At 42.5% G+C, this 21,203-nt stretch overlaps 1 protein-coding gene and 1 long non-coding RNA gene across 27 annotated transcripts in view; one reads left to right on the top strand and one right to left on the bottom strand.

Annotated features, from left to right (window-relative positions):
• The window catches only part of LOC107973751 (uncharacterized), a 69,659-nt gene that overhangs the window by 46,587 nt on the left and 1,869 nt on the right, over positions 1–21,203 (top strand). For 2 of the 11 annotated variants that reach the window (XR_010149989.1, XR_010149996.1), the window contains 5 exons: positions 9,811–9,966; positions 10,577–10,779; positions 12,629–12,755; positions 14,905–15,034; positions 17,673–18,959. This is a non-coding gene — a long non-coding RNA (uncharacterized LOC107973751). Of the gene's footprint in view, positions 1–9,810; positions 9,967–10,576; positions 10,780–12,628; positions 12,756–14,904; positions 15,035–17,672; positions 19,031–19,936; positions 20,535–21,203 lie in introns of those variants that run through there. The other 9 variants (XR_010149988.1, XR_010149997.1, XR_010149998.1 and 6 more) reach the window with 8 other exon arrangements.
• EPB41L5 (erythrocyte membrane protein band 4.1 like 5) overlaps positions 6,645–21,203 on the bottom strand; it is a 166,487-nt gene continuing 151,928 nt past the window's right edge. For 8 of the 16 annotated variants that reach the window (XM_016949606.3, XM_063790367.1, XM_063790374.1 and 5 more), the window contains 4 exons: positions 20,807–20,881; positions 18,203–18,244; positions 17,710–17,840; positions 6,645–10,833 (listed from right to left, as the gene is read on the bottom strand). In XM_016949606.3, coding sequence (XP_016805095.2) covers positions 10,767–10,833; positions 17,710–17,840; positions 18,203–18,244; positions 20,807–20,881 — 315 coding nt within the window. In that variant the 3' untranslated portion in view covers positions 6,645–10,766. Of the gene's footprint in view, positions 10,834–17,311; positions 17,363–17,709; positions 17,841–18,202; positions 18,245–20,806; positions 20,882–21,203 lie in introns of all 16 variants that reach the window. The other 8 variants (XM_063790370.1, XM_063790375.1, XM_063790371.1 and 5 more) reach the window with 3 other exon arrangements.

Genomic DNA, 21,203 nt, shown 5'->3' with positions numbered 1-21,203 from the left:
TTTAGATCTTTCCTGCTTTCTCTTGTGGGCATTTAGTGCTACAAATTTCCCTCTACACACTGCTTTGAATGTGTCCCAGAGATTCTGGTATGTTGAAGGTGCCCAGTTTTACCCAGCATTGTTTTTGTGCTATCAGTGCAAATGTCAACAAAATGAAGGAAAAATATATTTCATTATGCTAATAAGTTTCACCTCCCAGACCCCCAGTTTCCCTGAACCTCTGGAAACTAGACTGAAGCATCTCAAAGCCAGTGACAGGATTGTTCTCTCAAAATCTTAGCATGTCTTGGAAGCCTCTTCCATCTTGTGCTCCAGGCATCTCAATTATTTTACCCTAGACCTGGCACTGCACAGGAGAGGAAGTCACAGAATACTGTGAAGCCATGTGCACATACTCTTATGCTGAGCTGCAAAGCAGGTTATCTGAGTGGGTTCAGTGGAAGCAGGACTTTCTGTAGTGGCCCAGAAATGGACCTGGCGGAGAGGGCTGGTGTGAATGCAGGCAGTTTTCAGTTGATGGGAAGTGTCAAGGCAGAGGTCAAAGAGCTCAGGACAACAGCTGTAGATCACATTTGAGAAAAAGACAGATGAAGAGTTCCAAGGCTAGCCCAAATCAACCAGGCCTGCCCAAGAAGCTATGCCCATGCTTCTGGCCTTGCCTGAGATAGACCATGGCTGACCCAGGTTTATATACTGAATGTGATAAGCACCATCCATGTTGCCCCAGACAAGCAGCTTACCAACTGTCCCCCCCTCCCCAGGTTTAGGTTGCTCATCTATGTCTTTGTGATAACCATCTTTGTGGAGTGGCTGTGGCCACTGAAAGAGCTAACCTACCTATCATAGCAGGCACAGTGCTGACACTCCAGCTATAGGAGGGGCTAGCACAGTGCTTCTGCAGGAGAGCTCAGAAGCCGGAAGGAAAAACAGTTCATGGGCTTGGGGCAGTGCATGGGTTGGCCAGGGTTTCCCAGAGTGTGGCAAGCCAACCCCTGGGGATGTTTGAGATGGTTTTATGTGATATACAGATGAAACATTTTTCATTTTAATAATTGTTTTTACATGCATATTAGAAAAAATACAAATAGCCCATTAAAAGCTGCAATTTACATTTTAGGATGAGGCTATGTGAAAGCAAGTTGATAAAATATAAAAATATGGGCTGGGCGCGGTGGCTCACGCCTGTAATCCCAGCACTTTGGGAGGCTGAGACAGGCAGATCACGAGGTCAGGAGATCGAGACCATCCTAGCTAACATGGTGAAACCCCGTCTACACTAAAAATACAAAAAATAATTAGCCAGGCATGGTGGCGGGCGCCTGTAGTCCCAGCTACTCAGGAGGCTGAGGCAGGAGAATGGCGTGAACCCAGGAGGCAGAGCTTGCAGTGAGCAGAGATCACGCCACTGCACTCCAGCCTGGGCGACAGAGTGAGACTCTGTCTCAAAAAAAAAAAAGCAAAAATATAAAAATATGAACATTAAGTAACTAACACACATGTGGCAAAGATTGTGACGGTGGGGAATAGAGTGACAAATGGTCCCGGGTATGCCCTGGACATTCCTGTTTTTGTGTGTGTTGAAAGTCCCATGTCCCAGGAACCCTCTCAGCCCAGGGGAAACCAGGATGATTGGTCACTTATATGTGAATGCCTGATGTTTGAGAAATGCTGAACTCAGGCATTAGAGTCAAACAGACCTGTTCAAATCCTGGTCCAACACCTACTGGCAGCAAGACTTGCTGGCACTTTGTAAGCACCTAACATGTTTTGATAGAGTACCAAATGGGGAAACCTAAATTAAGTTCCTAGTAGGAAACAAAGAGGAACATAGTGAGTGCTTAATCAATTCAGCATTCATTTGACAAATATGTGAGCACCAACTGCATGGCAGACAGCGTGCTGGGTACCCAGATGCTGCAATGGATCAGCTTATATGACTGAGGAAGACAGTTAAACAAGTAACAATTGCAAAGAGGGACAGGCTGATATTGGGGTGCTCAGAGGGATATCTGGAGAAGTGACATGTGACCTGACCCCAAAACAAGGACCCTCGAGGTAATACCTTGGAGAACCAAGTTCTTGGCAGAATGAGGAAAGGCCCAGTCATGAGGGAGAGCTGTAGAACATGCCGTGGAAGCCATAGAGAGTCTGGGTTCTGTTTTCAAGGCAATGGGAAGCCACTGAGAGAATTCAAGCAGAGGAGGATCATGACCTATTTCTGGCTATAGATCGGAAAATGGATTGGACTGGCTGAGTGCAGGGAGACCAATGGGAAGGTAACTGCAGTAGCTCAGGCCAGATGCTGACTTACTCAAGGGATGTAGCTGCAGAGATAAGGAGGTATTTCAGAGACAGACTCAGTGGGATTTGAAGACTGATCAGACGGGAGGAGAAACACAAATCAAAGTCAGTTCAGATAGTTCAATGAGATCAGGCCACTGAGAAGTAGCAATTTTGGCAGGTGGAGGGGAGGGGGTCTTTGGCAGAAGACTTTTAAGTTTGGCTTAAGATATACTGAGTCTAAGGTGCTTTTGTGAAATCCAAATGGAACTAGGTAGGAATGGGAATCCAGGCAGAGATCTGGGTAACAGGGATTTAGGAGGCACCAGCACATGGATGGATTTGAAGCTTCAGGAGTGTGGGAATGAGAACAGGTGGGACCAAGAATGAGGGTCCCTAGCTTTGACGGAACAGGCAGAAGAGGAAAGTCAGACAAAGGATACCAAGTAGTGGTCAGACTGGCAGAATAACCAGGAAAAGTTGGTGTTAAACCACATGTAGGATGCTATATTACTTTACCAAATAGTCAGTGCCCTGCCCACCTTTTGAACTCAGACACACCTGAGTGATTTGTTCTGGCCAGTTAAAATGCAAGCAACTGTGATGTGTGTCACTTGTAGGCAAAAATATGACAAGCCCAAGTGTGGTTCCTTGTCTCTGAGATCATAAATACACGTCAGGTCTCTTGACGTGGGTCTCTACGTGGCTTTGAGCAGAAAGCCCTCGTCACTTGCAATTGAAATGTGGCATGAGAAATGAACTTCATCGTAAGCAGAGCTGGTTCTGTGGATGTCGGTCACGGAGAAGGGTCCTGGGTTTGGTTTAATGCTCTGCTGTCACCGTCTTGAAATCCTCAGTAGTTTTTAAATAGGGCTCTGCATTTTCATTTTGCAGCAGGCCCTGCAGATGACGTTGTTGTAAGCCACTGAGATGTTCTAGGTCATGACTACAGTGTGATCTACCCTCTCCTAACCGATAAACCAAGAAAAGAGGGGTGGCTGAAAAGAGGACATCGAATGCTGTCATGAGGCCAGGCCAAGAAGGCCTGAATACTGTGGCTGTACTCAGGACAGCGGGTAACCCATTCAGGAAGTGTGGCTGTGAAGGAGAGAACATGGAGGACACCAGAGGGAGCTGTGAGAAAGAGAACTTTCTATTGCCTGTCTTAAGGGGGGAAATATTTGGAAAGGTTTCAATTTTATAGTGAAACGGTGTTTAGGGAAGCATAGCATAAAGATACAGGAGATAGGAAAAAGATCCACAGAGTAAGTCCCCTTAGAAGGGAGATGGTCAGGGACCCGGGGCACAAGCTGTGGAATGAGCACGTCCATTTAAACAGGGAGGGAGGAGGAAACGTGGGTGCAGACACAGGAAGGGCTGCTGAGAGTGCTCCTGCCTGATGCTTTCTGCTTTGATCTGCAAGGTAGACATGAGGTCATTTGCTTAGAGTATGAGGGGCCCCTGAAGAGGGACAGAGTGGAGACTATGAGACAGCTGCCATGGAGCCCTGGAGTACAAACAGAGCAGGCAACTGAGTCCTGGAGGTGAGGTGGACCCAAGAAGTTGTGACCAGGAATCTGCTCTGTGGGTGCTTTCCCTCCTGCAGCTGAGACCAGGCCCTCAGAAATGGTGGCTGGATCTCTCCAGTGATGGTAATTCACCATTTGGGTGGGAAGAACGCAAAGCAATTAAGATTGGCTAAGAACAGACCACCATCACCATAAATAATGGCAAGAACTCACACTGGAAACATTTGTTAGCACTTTTACTTGTAAGCACTCTGCAGTCTTAACTCATTTAACTTCCCACACTGTGAGGAAGTATTAGAATCATCCCCATTTTACAAGGATAAGGCAGAGGGATTGGTGGATGGAGTTCCAACAGGGTGTAGTATGTTGTAATTCAGTACTAATTCATATAAAATGGCTGGCCTAAAAGTGTTGTGTGCTTTAATCTTTTAGGCAGAGAACTTTGTATGTTTTGAAGGCTTCACTGAACATGCGTTTCTTGAGCGTCTATTACTCACCAAAGCTAAGAGGAGTTGCCAGCTGCCCCAGAGGCCTGCCTGTTTCTCTGCCCACTCCATCCCAACAGCTCCTTGGCCTGACATTCCCATTGTTAGTCCACTGCAGGGCTTCCAACCTGAGAATCCCTGGGGGATCAATGAGTACATGAAATTTTTTTTTTTTTTTTGAAACAGGGTCTCACTCCATTGCCCAGGCTTCAGTACAGTGGATTACGGCTCACTGCAGCCCCAACCTCCTGGACTCAAGCGATCCTCCCAGCCTCCTGAATAGCTGGGACTATAGGTGCTCACCAGCATGCCTGGCTAATTTTTGTATTTTTTTGTAGAGACAGGGTTTCACCATGTTGCCCAGGCTGGTCTCAAACTCCTGGGCTCAAAAAATCCACCCACCTTGGCTTCTCCAAAGTGCTGGGATTACAGGTGTGAGCCACCATGCATGGCCAAGCACATGAAATTGCATGCAAAGCTGCCATGCTTCCGTATTTGCAAGAGTTCCTAACCTGGAACAAGATTAAGAATCAGCAGCAAACCAAGTGAGAGTTTCCAGGGAGATGGTGCAGCTTTTCCGTGAATACCTATGAATTCACCACCTAAATGGTACTCAGAGCTCTTAAGGGGACAGCACAAGGTAAACGGAAAGATCATTCCAAGGTAAAGGGTATCGGCTACAACCCAGGCAAGAGGAAGGGCTATTTCAGGCCCTTGGGAACCCTGAAGGATGGCAGAAGCTCCCTCCAGATCCATGTTACCGTTTTCTTCTCCTTTGGGGAGGCACTGCTTGGAGCCATGAGGATTTGAATAGATTGACTTCCCCTGTGGAAATTCTGGATGCAGGTTGGAAGGGCCTTGGGGACATGGCAGATTCAGACTACTCTTTGCTGCAAGTCTAGTTTAGGGAGCCAAGACAAGCAGTGCTGAGGGAAGATGTCCTGGATGCTCAGACTTGAATTTCCATCCCTAGCCATGTGACCTAGGGCAAGTTCCTGTCCCTCTCTTGACCCGTTTCCTTATCTACATACTGAGGGGCTGGGACTGGTAATCTTGAAAATCAATTCCTACCCTAACATCATGATTTGCTAGCTTGAGAGCATGTGCTGACTGTTATCCTTGCCTGGTGCACTTCAAGTGTGAAGGATACGCCAGCCTGGGCTGCAGAGGGTTCCCTGCTGTGGGGGAGGGGCTGCTCCGCCACCCCGCTGGTCTCTCCTCAGGACCAGCCTGGGAATCTAAGCACAGTGGGCTGAACATCTGCTGGGACAAGGATGGGGCCAGAGACAGATCACTCTTGACTCACCACCCTGCCACCAAACTAACGGTGAGTTCTTTTTCTTGGGCCTGACAATAACCTTAGTGACCTGAGATCTGTACCCTCTTAGCCCCTCCAGGCCTTTCTTGGTGCTGGCCACAAAAGCCCATTCTGGGTGACACAATGCGTTTATTTTTTGGTGGTTTTGGTAGCCCAGTATCCATTCCCCTTCCTTCTGGGGAACCACAGCCTGGCCAGGGTGCCCTCTAAGGCAGCGCCTGTGGAGACACCATCCACACTCCCTCCACCTCCACTACTGCCCATCCTCCATCTTCCTGTCAGTCCTTATCTTTCCAGTGAGTTGTTTTCGCTACTTATTGGTGGCTTTCATTACTTATTGCCAAAAACTTCCTCTTAGAAGAGCTCCTGGTACAGGTGATTGAATCTGGGTTCCAGCCCCTTTCCATGTATCTCCAAAAAGCAGAGAAAAGCTCCTTAGTTTCCAGGGCCCAACTGGGCCTCTCTCCCAGGCAGAAAACAGAGGGGAGAGGGAAAGAGAAGACTTCCAACTTTTCTCAGCTTTGCCAACACCCGTATGGTGCAGTACGACTCTGCCCAGCAGAAGTCCTGAAACCAACCCAGGTGGCACTGTTCCTCGCTGGATGGTGCAGTGCAAACCCAGAGAAGGCTGGGGACGGGTGGGCGCCAAGGGAAGGAGAAGTCAACACCTGCATACTCTCTACCACACGCTGTGACACACACTTCTTGTGCCATTTCAGACAAAAAACCTGAGGTATTAAGCAGTAGAGCCCAGATCCGATGCCCAAAGCTGTGGTGATACTGCACCATGCTGTCCTTGGAATGACCACTGTGCCTTCCAGGATATGCTGGGGATGACCAATGAGGTTTTCAACCTTTGAAAATGCCCCTACTCCCAAATTTACACCACAAACACGGAAATCAACCTAAAAACAGTGCGGCTGCTTCTGCTCACTCCCTCAGGTTCGTACCAACAGTGGATCTGGTCTAACTCTGTTGAGGTCAGCATGTAGGAATCACAGTTCCAAGAAACAGAAACAGTGCACAAAAACATGAATGTCTCACGAAGGTTTATTTGAATAGAGTTACATCTAGAGTTCTCATTTCAGTGTACAAACAACTCAGTGCAGTGTTTCTAATACAAGTCATATAAAACTGGAACACACTAAATGAATAGTGCACTTGATAGAAAAATAAATTACACTTTAAATGCTACTGCAAAGTTTTACACATAGAAAAGGTAAACACAAAATAGTTAGTGAGACCCTCATAACCACTTATCATATCCAGATAAGGAGATAAAAGGGGCAAAGGAATCTGTGCTATAAAAAAAAAATCTCTCTGAAGAGGAGAAATCCTGACAAGTAACTGAATGATCATCTCAAGCAATGTGGTGACATAGGGACTTACAGATCCTATCTCTTAGAACTGGGAAGGAATCATAGCTCTACCAATGTGTTAACACAACCCAGTTCAGCTCAGGGCAAATTTCTGTAATTCAAACAAATGTCCTCATCCTAACGCCTAATATGGAGGAAAAGTTTCCAACTTTCTTCTGACCACTGAAGAGGTACAGTGTTTAAATTTCTGAGAGGATAAAAAGGACAAATAATCTAGAAATGTGTCTTCTTCAGTCTGCAGAAGACCCCAGGTTTCCAAGCAACTACATGGCCAAGGGCATGAATAATTAAAAATCGGTGGGAACTCACAAAGACTCTCAGAGCTGAGACACCCACAACAGCACCTCGTTCAGCTGCCACATGTGTGAATGAGGATGCGATGTCCAGAAGTGTTGGCTGCCTCCAAGTGACAGGTAACACTGCAGAACCTATCTGAGGACCTGCCAGCCTCCCGTTTCACGCAGCCACTCTGCTGCTCTACAAAGTTTCACATCAGGGGTCAGCGGCTTTGTAAAGGGGACTCCGCAGGAACACAGCTGTGCTGGGGCTGCTGCTGCTGTACTGCGCCAGCAGAGCTGAGTGGGACAGTATTTCCCATCTCTGGTCCTTTACAGAACAAGACTGCTGACTCCTCTCAATGACAAGACAAAAACTCTGCTTCTCGAGACTCTTACTTAGAAAAATAGCAGATTTTTCTCTCTGTGACTGATAAATAATTCTGCTAACAAGACTTCTGAAGGAAATCTTCATTTTGGGGCTTAGCTAAGAGAAGAGGTGCAAGTTTTAGCCAGAAGTGAGAAGCATAAGATAACAAGTAGTCCAGATCCAAAAACCCAAGAACAACTCAGGGCTTTCATCCTTAAATCTCCATAGGATATCTGTGATTGTACAAAGGCAAAGGCTAGAGACAAATGTTAGGAGACTATAAGAAATAGTTTTAAAAGTTTTTTCTTAAAACAATGTATAAATGTTAAGGAAGTAAGCACACAAGGAACAGAATCATTCCTCTGTTCAGCAGTGTCTCCTGAAGAGTAGGAATGAAATGACCATGACCTCCTGTGTGTCAAAAGATGATGCTACTGACATGTCACAAATTAGGTCTCACTGATGAATTTACAAGTTCTCAGGCGAAGTCTAGAGCAGGTAACTGAAACCTTCACATCTTATTTTAAACCACCCTGTCAACTCCCACTTCCCCTATCAGGGCTATGAAATGGACTGAGTTGAGGTTCCTCTCCTGTCTGCCCGCAGGGAGGCAGCACTATCTGCTCCCCGCCACCCCACCGTGCTCCGAGGCGTGCACAGCAAACCCTCAGCAGTGCCCCCGGCTGCCCCTTCTCCAACCTCAGCCCAGTCTCACCAGCCTGCTTCTCACCCACTATCAACTGCAACCTCTTTGCCAGCATCCTTGATGGGTTCACACATGCTTCTCTCTTCTCAAGAGACAGGCATCTCCCCTTCCCTACCTGCCACATTCGTAGACCACCTCAGCCCTGCCTCTCCCCACCACACTGTTCTCAGGGGAGCAGAACAGGAAGAGCTGTTACAGCAGCTCTGCGCATGGCAGCAGCAGCAGCTATGACAGGAAACCAATCCCCGACAGGCATCTAATCTGTCGGGGCCAATTCAGCATTCAAGTATGAACTTCCGTGTTTGCCACTTCATGTCAGGGCATGAGACAAAATTTCCTCTGAGCTTGAAATTCAAGTGAATTTTAACAAAGTCCCTATCAATATTCTAACTGTCAAGAATACAGGTATCCAAAGACATAAAGGTCACAGACTATGTCCAACTACCTAATTCCTAATTTTAGGAAGTTTAAAATAAGGATGTTGTCACCTCCTGAACTGGATGGGAGGTTTAGGTCTTCCAAGGCGTAATGCCTCAGCTGCTCTGTGGTGAGCAGCACAACGGTAACCCTGCAGGACATCTACGGTTGCCAAGACACTGAAAATTTGATGCTCATTCCGTCATGTCCTGGATCAAGCCCCTGGTTCTAGGTATCACCTTCAGCTTTGAGAAAATATGTCCTATAATTAAGAACTGGCAAGAGCCCCACCAGTGAAACTCAGAAGCTGTTTTTAGTATAATGGCTAAGGGGAGGCAGCCAGCAAGAAGTGTTGACTTTCCTTCTGCAAAAATGTTTTGTGCAAAAGTGGGTTCCGATCACTACAGCTCCCTGGGAAACAGTGCAAGATTAAAATTCCTGAGCTTTCCAGTCAGACACTAGTGTGTGTTTGCCTGGACACATGATTATGTTATAAGGAGCCCAGGAAAGTCCAATCCATGAAGTTTTAAGGATCTAAGACTGGATGTTCTTTTATGCTAAGCAGTACAAATTAGTGCTTAATTATATACATACTGCAGGACAGAAGACTAGAAAGCAAATTCCAGGAGGTATAGCTTAAGATCAGTTCTCCATAACGAGGGATTAACAACTTTACCAATATGGTTTCCACATCATCCTTCTTCCCCATGGCAACCGAGGTTTACCTTGTTCATTCGAAAATTATAAAGCTAAATAGCGTTATTTCTGGGTATTAGAATTACAGATGGACATTGCTATACTTTATTTTTCTGTGATGAGTATATATTATTTTAACATCCAGAATTTCTTTGTACAGGCCCAAAGGGATGGGGAAGTTTTAGAGATCTCTTTTAAACTAACACAGAATTCCTAGTGCAATGCAAGTTCTTTCGGTATATGCTGTGTATAGCTTCATACGTGGTAGGTATTTAAGAAACAACATCCCTTCACCCCTGTTCCTATTGCCTATTTTGGTCTTGGTGTATTTGTTTTGTTTCATTTTTTTTTCCAGTTTGAAAGCTCTAAATTTATTCAGCTTATACTGAAAGGAAATGAAGTCTATGTCCAAATAGGAACCAATGTGGTTCCTGCTGTGCTGTGCCTTCATTACCTGAGACTACAGCAGCCTGCATTCTCCACCGGGCTCGGAGGAGTGCAGATGCCTGAGGTAAATGCCCCAGGGTCTCTTCAACAGTAACCCACCCCACTGATAATTTACACGATACGTGTGTGGTGCCTGTGAGTGCTTCCTGTGGAAAGGCAGGCTGAAAAAAATATGACAGGATTTTATTTGATTTCTCCGTAGTTCTTCTCAGGGTTTATCTTGATGTAAACTTGAAATATTAAGATAGCCGGTACAATAAGAAATCAAAAGAATGGGAGACATTTAAAAACTCTCTATATTCTAAACTTCTCTTTAGTGTTGTAATAATTGTAAAAAAAAAAAAAAAAAAAAAGTTGGCCCTAAGTCTGCCTTTATAGTGTCCACATTAATTTCCTAAATTCTTGATTTCTAGGTAAGTCAGGAAAAGGGCAATTTCTCTAACAGGCAGCCAGATCAAGGATGCTCTCACCCTGATACTAGATGGAAATAGCTTTCAAAAGGCTGTTGACTACCAGAGGCAGGCTTGTTATGAAGTTGTTATGAACAAATGGAACCGCTAGGTGGAGCCAAGAGTTTGAAGGAAACCCCAGAAAAAGAAATTCCCTTGTTTTGGGAATTTGTAACATTTATAAAAGTATAGAAAGTTCAAGACCAAACACTCTCTTTTGGGCAGCTATGCAGTGTGATTCAACAATTCCAGTTGGACGGAAAATACAGCTGTCTTTTTCACGGAGTTGAAGTCAAATCTACGTGCAGCTTTTTTTACCTACAAATAATGGACAAGCTCCTGAATCCAACATATTCTAGCTGAAACGGATCCCAGGACGGAATGCTGGAGAGATGCGTATTCCAGCTACAGGCCCTTAGAGCTCAGTGGTCAGTAAACACTTCTGCTTCAGGACAGCTTCTTCTGCCAAAGTGGGACCAGAGCTGAAAGGAAGAGAGGATGGGTTACTCAGGGAACCCCTGGGGTTTGGGGGAGGACATTCATGTCTCCATTAGTGCCACATAGAGCATTTTGAGGGTACAGCAGATTACAGACCTAAGTCAATATGTAGTAACACCTAACCTGGCAATGAGATATTCCATAGAAGGGACATTTCTGGATAAACACTGCTTATTTCATTTTGAAATAAAATATAAAGATAGCACAATTTCCCCTCCTTAGCAAATATGTTAAACACACACTTAACCATTTCTTAATGAGTCAGGGTTAGTATGAGTATCAAGAACAGTGCTGTGCTGAGCTCAGGGGCAACACACTCAGGCTGTTCTCTGCTGCTGCTGCTCCTTTTTTTTTTTTTTTCTGTGAGACGGGGTCTTGCTCTGTCGCCCAGGCTGGAGTGCAGTGGCATAATTATGGCTCAATGCAGCCTCAACATCCCAGGCTCAAATGATCCTTCCACCTCAGCCTCCCAAAAGTAGAAGTAGCTGGGACTATAGGCCTGTGCCAACATGCCTGGCTAATTTTTGTATTTTTCTGTAGAGATGGGGTTTCACTGTGTTGCCCAGGCTGGTCTCAAACTCCTGGGCTCAAGCCATCTGCCCTCCTCAGCCTCCCAAAGTGCTGCGATTACAGGCATGAGCCTCTGCACCCAGCCCTGTGTTTCTTTACATATTCCTACATGGCCGTGTCTGTGTTCCTACCAGTTAATCTATTTTGTTAGAGCTGTGTGAAAAATAAGAAGACATGGGCTCTGCATGAGGGCTCATGAGTTTCTGCTATGAGTGAACTGCATGAGTTTAGATGCAAGGAAGTAACGACATCTAATTTGGTTTCATAAAAACTTAAAACATGCTGGGTAAGGTGGCGCACGCCTGCAATCCCAGCACTTAGTGAGGTGGGAGAATCGACTGAGACCAGGAGTTCGGGACCAGTCTGGGCAACAAAGTGAGATGACGTATTTACAACAACAACAAAAATAGCCAGGTGAGGGTGGTATATGCCTGTAGCCCAGCTACTCAGGAAGCTGAGGCAGGAGGGTTGTTTTAGCCCAGGAATTGGAGGTTGCAGTCAGCTATGATCATGACACTGCACTCCAGCCCAGGTAATGGAGAGAGACACTGTCTCTAAAAAAAATGTTTGAAGATGTAAAACAGTATCAAAGTACATAATACAAAGGACATAACTTAAAATGTTGAAAGTGGTAACAAGATTTATAAATGAAACAGAGTCACCTGTACCACTCTCTGTTCCTACTTTGAGGGACAAACACTTTCAACTGATTCTTTTCCTGGTATTTTCCTTCACTTTTCTGTGTCCCTGGTTCTCAAAGTGGGGTCTCTAGAATTTGGGAGAAATGCAAATTCTTAGACCCCACCCCAGATATACCGAATCAGACTATGAGGGTGGAGCCCAGCAGCCAATGTTTAAACAAACCTGCCTCCAGAGATTCTGCCTCACAACCCCCCAAAGTTCTGACTGTTCTGGGTGAGGTGTTTATACAATGACTTCCTCCTATGGACTATGAAGGCTTACCTTTCTTCCACCCTCTCCCCAGCCCCACAATCCTGCCTTCTTATCTTTTCAGCGCAGCTATATGACCAATTTTGATGATGTTAAAATTCAGTGTTTGTTGTAATTATGGAAATATTTTCACAACTATCAGTATATTTCATGTTTTATGTAACTTTTATTTTCCCTGGACTGAATAACTGCCTCATTTTTTTGTTGTTGTGATGGCTTAGTGGGTTTTTTGTTGTTGTTGTTGTTGTTGTTTTTTAGAAACGAAGTCTCAGTATGTTGCCCAAGCTGGTCTTGAACTCCTGGTCTTAAGCGATCTCCTTGCCTCAGCCTCCCGAGTACTTCTCAGTTTTCTATACAAATCTCTCATCTATCCCTAACCTCTCAGGTAAACCATGGATCTCTTCTCAGTACATTCAGACATGTAATACAATTTTTTAAAAACTGGAGGGTGGGGAGCCTGTTTGTGTTTTTCTTGGCAAAATCCTTTCTGCTACTCTATATCCTCCTTTTTGAATCTGGACAGGATCCTTTCTAGACCCACTGGGCAGCTACCATCTTGGAACCTCCCTTCACCTTTCTCTGGGTAAATCCCTGCACCTCTCTACTGCCTCCTGGGTCCCATGACTTCTTTTTTGGATAAAAAAGAGGAACATATCTTCCACTTTAGATGGAACACATCTTCCAGTAGCTTCCTGAGGAAGGCTACATGGAAAGTATATATTTTAGGGAAACTGTATGTCTAAAAACGTATTCTAATCTCACACCTCACTGATAGTTTGGGAAAACTCTGGGTGAGAAATTGCCCTCCAGAATTCAGAAAGCACACTGCTCCAATATCTCCAGCTGTCAGTAGAGTCTGCTGCCATTCTCATTACCAATCCTTTGTACGTACTCCGTTTTTTCCCCCTTGCTGGAGACTTACAGCCTCTAACTTTGACCTCCTAAAGATTCATGATGCTCCTTGGTGTAGTCTATTTTCATTCTCTGTGCTGGGTACTCAACAGACCTCTTTAATCTAGAAACTCAAGTCCTCTGTTTTGAGAATGCTTGATGCCTTTCTTTGACAATTTCCTCCTTCCATTGACTGTAATCTTTCTAGATCTCCTATGACTCATATATAGGACGTCCTAGGCCAATCCTCCAATTTTCTTTTCTCTCCCAGTTTTCATCTTTCTATTCTACACATTTTGGGAGATTGTCTCAATTTTATCTTTTACACACTCTTTGGATTTCATTTTTAATATAGTTAATAATTTCTAAAAATGCTTGTTTTCCTTTTTTTTTTTTTTTTAAGTTTCCTGTTATTGTTGCATGGATACAGTATCTATCTTCGCTCTAAATTTAGATACTATGATTTTGTGACCTTTTCTTTTGTTATTTACATTGCCTTTTTTTTCCTACTTCTATTTGTCAAAATTCACATTGCCTTTATTTCCTTGTTTTTCAGTTTACCTGTTCTGCTCTTTCCTCACATATCTGACAATCGTTAGCTCTCTTTGTATTTCAAAGAAAAGCTCTGGAATGTGTCTGGGACCTGTGTATGTATGGGCAAAACTCATCAACGAATGGGATCCCTGGTGATTATTTGGCAGATTCCTGGCAATTTCATCAGAGGATCCACAAATGTATGTGCAGGCCTTTTTCTCTTTGGTTGGTTGGCGTCTCCAGAGAATAAGCCTCTTACTTTTTCAACTCAGACATTTATACTTAGCTAACAGCATTCAGGAAACTGAGAAAAGAAGGAACGTTGGAAATTTCACCCTTCAGTGTGTGGACTTTGAGTTAGTCTTCCCGTGTTCAGTCTAGAGCCTTACTCCAAATGGAAATGGAAATTCCCAGATCCAGAGCCTCTCTGGCCTGGCTCCTCCCGAGGGAAAACTTCAGAATTATGCTAAAATGGGCAAGGGTAGTGGGATGGCAGATGGGTGAAATGGGCATAAATGCTTTCAACCAATCCCCATATTCTCAGCTCCACCTTGTACCCCATCTTCACAAGTATCTGGTACCTACAATTTCGTTGCCTTTTCAGGGTTCTGCAGTGTGAACTGGCTTGCTTTTTATTTTCTGTTTCTACTCCCTCCCCTATTCAGGCTTAGATTTTAGTTTACTCCACTCTGCTAAACTGGTTACCACTTATCATTTAGCTGCTTCCCAAAACTTGTTGAGGTCTCTTAATTGCTGATGTCTCCTTTCCTGTTCTTTGTCCTCATGATTTGATGCCTTTGAAACACAGTATCACACAGAGAACACTGCAAAGTAAATCTAAATCTGTGGAGATGGGTGGGACCCAGTCATCATTTTTAAAAATTACTATAACATCCATATATTAAAGCACATAAGGCATGAGTTTACAGCTTGAACAACTTTTTGCAAATTGAATACACCTCTGTAATCAGCACGGAGAATATGAAACGGAACACTACTAGCACTCCCAAAGCTGCTTTTGGGCTCTCTTCTATTCCCTAGCACATCAAGGGTAACCATTATAGAGTTGTGCTTCTGTTTGAACTTGATTTTGTTTATCCTTATTACAGTGGAGAAACTCCAAGATGAATCCCAAAGATCTCCATCTCCAGCTGTTCACACTCCTGTGTAATCTCTAGCCCTTGGGTGTGGAAAGGACTTGTGACTTGCTTTAACCAACAACAACAGAATATAGCAAAGGTAAAAGGATGTCATTTCTGTGATTAGACTATACAAGATTGTGACTTCTGTCTTGCTAGCAGACTCTACTGCTTTCTCAGTTTGCATGCTAGAATAAAGTAAGCAACTACTTTGGAGAGGCCCACATGGTAAGGACTGAGGGCAGCTTCTTGGCAATCACCAGCTAGGAACTGAGTTCCTTAGTCTAACAGGTCTTCAGATCCTGAATCCTGCCAAGAGCCCTGGCTGGTGCCTCTTCTTCCATTGAGCCTTCAGATGAAAACCTGGCCTTTGCCAATATTTGACTGTAGCCTGTGAGAGACCCTGAAGCAGAGAACCCAGCTCAGCTACATCCAGATTCCTGAGCCACAGAAAATGAGATTCTAAGTGTGTATTGTTTGAAGCTGCTAAGTTTTGTGGTAAGTTGTTGCACAGAAGTAGATAATTAATACAATTATGTTTATGTGATTCATCTATACTGCTATATTTTAGTTGTAGTTATTAATTTTCACTGCTCTTTTCTAATATTTATCTAGTCAACTGCTAATGTGCAGTTGGAAGGTTTTCAGTTTGGACTATTATGAATATAGGTACTATAAAAATTCTTGTACATGTCTTTTGATGGACATATATTCATAGTTCCATTGGGTATTTATATAAAAATAGAATCACTGAATATGTTCAGCTTTAGGAGATGTTGCCAAACCTATTTCCAATGTGGTTACTCCAATTTACAGAGTTTCAGTTGCCCCATATCTTCACCAACACTTGGTACTATGTGTCTTTCATTTTAGCCATTTTGGTGATAATGTAGCACTGTGACATGGTAGTTTGAATTTACATTCCCCACGGACTAATCAAGTTGCACACTGTCTAGAATGCTTACTGGCCATTTGGATATTGGTTTGTGAACTGCCTATTCAAGCTTTTTTGCCCATTTTTCTATTATGCTGTCTTTAGCTTACTTATTTGGAGGAACTCTTTATAAATTCTAGATATGAGTGGGTCCTTTGCTATACAAAGTTAAGACTGAGGTTGGGGAGGAAGGAGAAGGGAAGGGGGTGAGAGAGGGAGAGAGAGACAGAAGGAGGGATGGAGAACAAATGTTTTCTCCTATTCTGTGGCTTCCCCTTCCATAATATCTTGAAATTACATCTTTTGATGAACAAAATTTCTTGATATAATCCAAGTGATTTTTTTCCTGTAAGACTAAAAGCTCCTTGTGAGCTGTTTAAAAGATCTTTGCCTATTCTAAGGTCACAAGTAAGTTCACTCATATTTTCTTCTATAAGTTTATTATCTGATGTTTCATATTTAGATCTGCAATCCATCCAGAATGGATTTTTGTGAATGGTATGGAGTTGGGTCAAGATTATTATTTTTTCCCCACAGGGACAACTAATCTGTCCAGCTGATTTACTAAAAGACCATTCTTTCCTTACAGCATTGCATCATCATTTTTTTCATAAACCAGAAAACTGTATTACATATGAGTTTGTTTCCAGACTCTATTCTGTTCCACTGGTTTATTTGTAATTTTTATGTCTTTAAGCCCTTTATTACTCCTTTCCATGAGTTCTAGGAAGAAAGAGATAAGCTCTGCTTTCATCTGTAATTTTTAATGTGAAAGTCCTTAAGAGCTCACATTTTTATTGTGTAAATTCAATTACAAAGCATTACCGTCGGGTTCTCTGTGTGCAGCTCTATTTTTACAGTGATCATTATTAGGCATACAAATGCTTAGAAAAATAATCCATTACATTTGTATAAAGTGCTCTTTTACTAGATGTAAGCTTCCCAAATGTAGGTCTCTCATCTGTCTTGTTCACTGTTATCTTTAGTGTCAGATATCAGTCAATGCCTGGTACATCACAGACATTCAATAAGTGTTTGCTGAGTAATATGCTACTTTGAACATTGTGGAGACAAGAGAACAATTTTGAAATTAAACTGAATTTCTTTCAAGTTAATGATCTCTAATAATTCATCCTACCTTTCTCTAATTAGGAAAGCATGTATTTCAACCGACCCACATTTTCAAGGAGGATATGTGAAATGTGGGATATATTCAGAAAAAAGGTCTGAGGTAGGAGTGAAGGCAATTCTAAATCTTTTGTAAAACAGGTGCAGTTATGGTTCTAGCAAATCAAAAGTTGAAGAACCAGATGCTGAACAAAAAGCTCTAGTTTTTGAGTCTAGTTTCTGTCTGTAGCAAGCGACGCGTTGAAATGAGCTCACAACATGTATCGGTAAAGCCATCTCAGGGCTCTCACCCTGGGAGTATCCTAACTTACTTACCCATTTATACTGCACCTCTTCACCTGTGTTGACGGGCACCATCATTCATCACTGTTACAGTAGACATAGTCATAATAGTAAAGCGTCAAAGGAAACAATACAAATTGACTTTAAAACAAATATTACAAAGATAAGCCTGTATTACAAAGATAAGCCTGTTAACATCTTTAGCAAAGACTTGATAAAGAAACGCTAATACAGTCTACTTCATAATTTTGTAGAAAATTGCTACTGACAAGAAAAAGCCACTACACTAAATAAACAAAAAAGATTTGCCCCATTTCAACATAGTTCAGTTAGTGAAGAACTGACATTGCTGCTTTAGAGATAATAAGTTTTATTATTTTTTTCCTCCTAACAGATGCCTAAGAACTGCAAATGAGAAATAATTTTCTCACCTGGTCACAGCATCTACCAAGAATGGCGCTGGGGGAGAGATCAGTGAGATTCCATCTTTATTACCATGTCCCTCCTTCCCCGTCAAAAGCATTTCACATCCCGCAAGTCCATTAGACATGACACCACTCTGCTGTGGGAGACACACACACACAACTAAATACAGCGTAACAACACCTGCCTGGTCAGCACTTCAGCTCCAAATCAAGCTTCACTAATGACTATGAGATTAACGAAGATGGTTTTGATAATTATGACTGTTTTGTTTTTCTTAACTATTCTTCATCTGAGACTTTTACTGTTGTTTCTGCCAGCATCCTGACAAACATTTACAACCAGAAAGGGTAAGCCACTAGCTTGAAGCCATTAAGTTCAGTTAACAAGGCTTTGATAACAACCCTCATGTTTTTAAGGAAAAACAAAGAACCTAGTAATCCTTTAGGCCTTACCCTGAGAGGGTAGCCAGAAGAAAAATCACAAATAACATGAACTTACCGGAACAATCCACCGGGGTGTGATCATGGATGTGGAAGACACCTGAAATAATTTTATGCATGTATTTACTTTTTGGAAAGACTGACTTATTTTCATACTTATAATACTTACATCTATTATGAAATCCATTCTAGGAGGGCAATTCTTAATTCTTAATGGTGTTCCTTGAGCTGACATGGACTTCTAAATCCAAGACCCTTTTCTATTATACAACACAGATGCTATCCCTCACCACTTAAGAAAGTGTCATAATTTTGAGAATCTCTTATCTAAAAATTTACCATTCAAGAATCTATTACTACTTTCAGTTCACTTAATAGGACTGCCCCTACCTCACACCCAGTATTCAGTTTAACATTTTATTTTCTGAAATTTCAGTTAATTACAAATAATGATAGCCTTCTTGGTAGCAGCCTGAACAATGGATTGTGACTAATCCAAATAAATAGCAACAAGAAAGTACACAGAAAAATAATCTGTTTAGATACAGATCATTCTCTAATTATCATGTATGCATGAAGAAAGCGAATAAAAACACCCATATTGCTCCTGGTTCACAGGGCCTTTGATATATTATTTTTAAATGTTTAACCTTCTATTATAGGTCATCTATGTGTAGAATTATAAACTAAGGAAACCCACCCATTTTACTAGTAATTTAGACTAGTCCTTGCATTGGTGGCCTTACATACTCATAAGAAAAAACTAATGTAAGTCCAGGTATTAGTAAATTAGATAACCACCAAAAGAATAAAAACACAGGCTGGGCGCAGTGGCGCACGCCTGTAACCCCAGCATTTTGAGAGGGCGAGGCGGGCAGATCATAAGGTCAAGAGATCAAGACCATCCTGGCCAACATGGTGAAACCCTGCCTCTACTAAAAATACAAAAATTAGCTGGGCATGGTGGCATGCGCCTGTACTCCCAGCTACTCGGGAGGCCGAGGCAGGAGAATCGCTTGGAGGCAGAGGTTGCAATGAGCTGAGATCACGCTACTGCACTCCAGCCTGGCGAAAAAGCAAGACTCCATCTCAAAAAAAAAGCCCCACAAAATCTGACTTTCCTACCAATACTTTCTAGATGCATGTTAACAGTAGGAAATGAGAGAAAAAATATCATAAATAGTAAACAAAGAATAGTTTGACAGACTTTTCCAGACTTGCAGTTAGTTCTTATCCTTGGTAAAGTCTTTCTTTGTTTATTAATCTAAGCTGGTCATTCCCAATGGGTGGTTCCCAGACCACATCTGCACCACCTGGGAACATGTTAGAAACACAACTTTTCAGACCCCACCCAAGATATACCAAAATTAGAAACTTGGAGGTGGGGCCCAGCAATCTTGTGTGTTAACGTCCCCTCCAGGTGATTCTCATATACACAAAAATTTGAGAATTAATGATCTAAGCAAACATTCAGTACCACAGAAAGTATCATGTGTATTTCCAAGCCTTCAGGATGGCATCTAGCCCCTACAGCAATTCTCATCATATCACTCATAAGGTACAAAGTTAGTCATTTCTGTTTTTTTTTTTTTTTTTTTTGAGACTGAGTCTCACTGTGTCGCCCAGACTGGAGTGCAATGGTGCTATCTCGGCTCACTGCAAGCTCCATCTCCCAGGTTCCAGCAATTGTCTTGCCTCAGCCTCCCGAGTAGCTGGCGCTACAGGTGTGCACCACCACCCCTGGCTAATTTTTGTATTTTCAGTAGAGACAGGGTTTCACCATGTTGGCCAGGCTGGTCTTGAACTCCTGACCTCAAGTGATCTGCCCACCTCGGCCTCCCAAAGTGCTGGGATTACAGGCGTGAGCCACCGTGTCCAGCAAAGTTAGCTATTTCTATCTCTCTCATCCCTGGAGGGAAGGAACTGTTTCAGTTGGCCCTCCATATCCATGAGTTCTGCATCTGTGGATTCAACAACTGTAAATCGAAAATATTTGGAGGGGAAAAAAAGGATGGTTGTGTCTGTACTGAACATGTGCAGGCTTTTATTCTTGTCATTATTTCCTAAACAATACAATATAACAACTGTTTACCAGCATTTACACTGCATTAGATATTAGAGGTAAGCTAGATTATTTAAAATATACTAGAGGATATGTGTAGGTTATATGCAAACACTACACCATTTTATATGAGATTTAAGCATGCATGGATTTTGGTATCCAAGGGGAGTCCTGGAACCAATCCCTCACAGATACTGAGGGACAACTATACTTAATACAGTATCTTCCAGACTGTAATAATGATTGATATGTTCAATGCCATTCTTACGCTCTCATCTTTCTATAAAACTTTTTTAAAAATGAAATATATCCTTATTGTCTTAAGAAACTGCTTTATCCCCATGTTTTCTCTCATGTTATTTAATATGATGTTGTATTATAAAAGGCTGATAGAGACATGTGATTTGTAGACAGTGATACACAAATTCAAAGTGGTAAAATTTTAGGACAGAGAGGCAATGCTAAGTGGTTATTAAAACATAAACTCTTATCAAATGAAAAGTTTAACTGAATTATTAAAAAGGAAAAAACTGGAATCTAGCAGGAACATTTTTCAAAACAGAAATTTCTTTCCATCATACTATTTTAAAGCATATTTACCTGAGGTGCAACTGTGTGATCAATTAGATTCTCAGTTAGAGATGCAAGCAAGGCATCCAATTCATCTGTAGCTTCCTGTGGAAGACAGGAATCTAGAATTGTTAAATGACCCCTTTATCATCAGATGTTAAGTTTTTTCCATATCCTCTCAATTTATTTATAATTCTGACACAGGCCTGATTAGTGTTAATCCTTTAAACACACAGGGACACTCATAAATCATGGTTGTTAATGATTCCACTTCTGCATGGAGGGAAACCTATACTACAATCAGGATGTGAAAAAGCTAAAGTGCTATGTAAATTTTCAAATAGCTATTCTCCTTTGGTAAGACAAAACTTGGGTAGGGTTATGACTATTCTGGCTCTTAACTTTTTCTTTTTAATTACAAAAAAAT

The sequence above is a fragment of the Pan troglodytes genome, chromosome 13 (genome assembly GCF_028858775.2).
Source record: "Pan troglodytes isolate AG18354 chromosome 13, NHGRI_mPanTro3-v2.0_pri, whole genome shotgun sequence".
Lineage (NCBI taxonomy): Eukaryota > Metazoa > Chordata > Mammalia > Primates > Hominidae > Pan > Pan troglodytes.
This window is presented reverse-complemented; position numbering and strand designations above follow the sequence as displayed.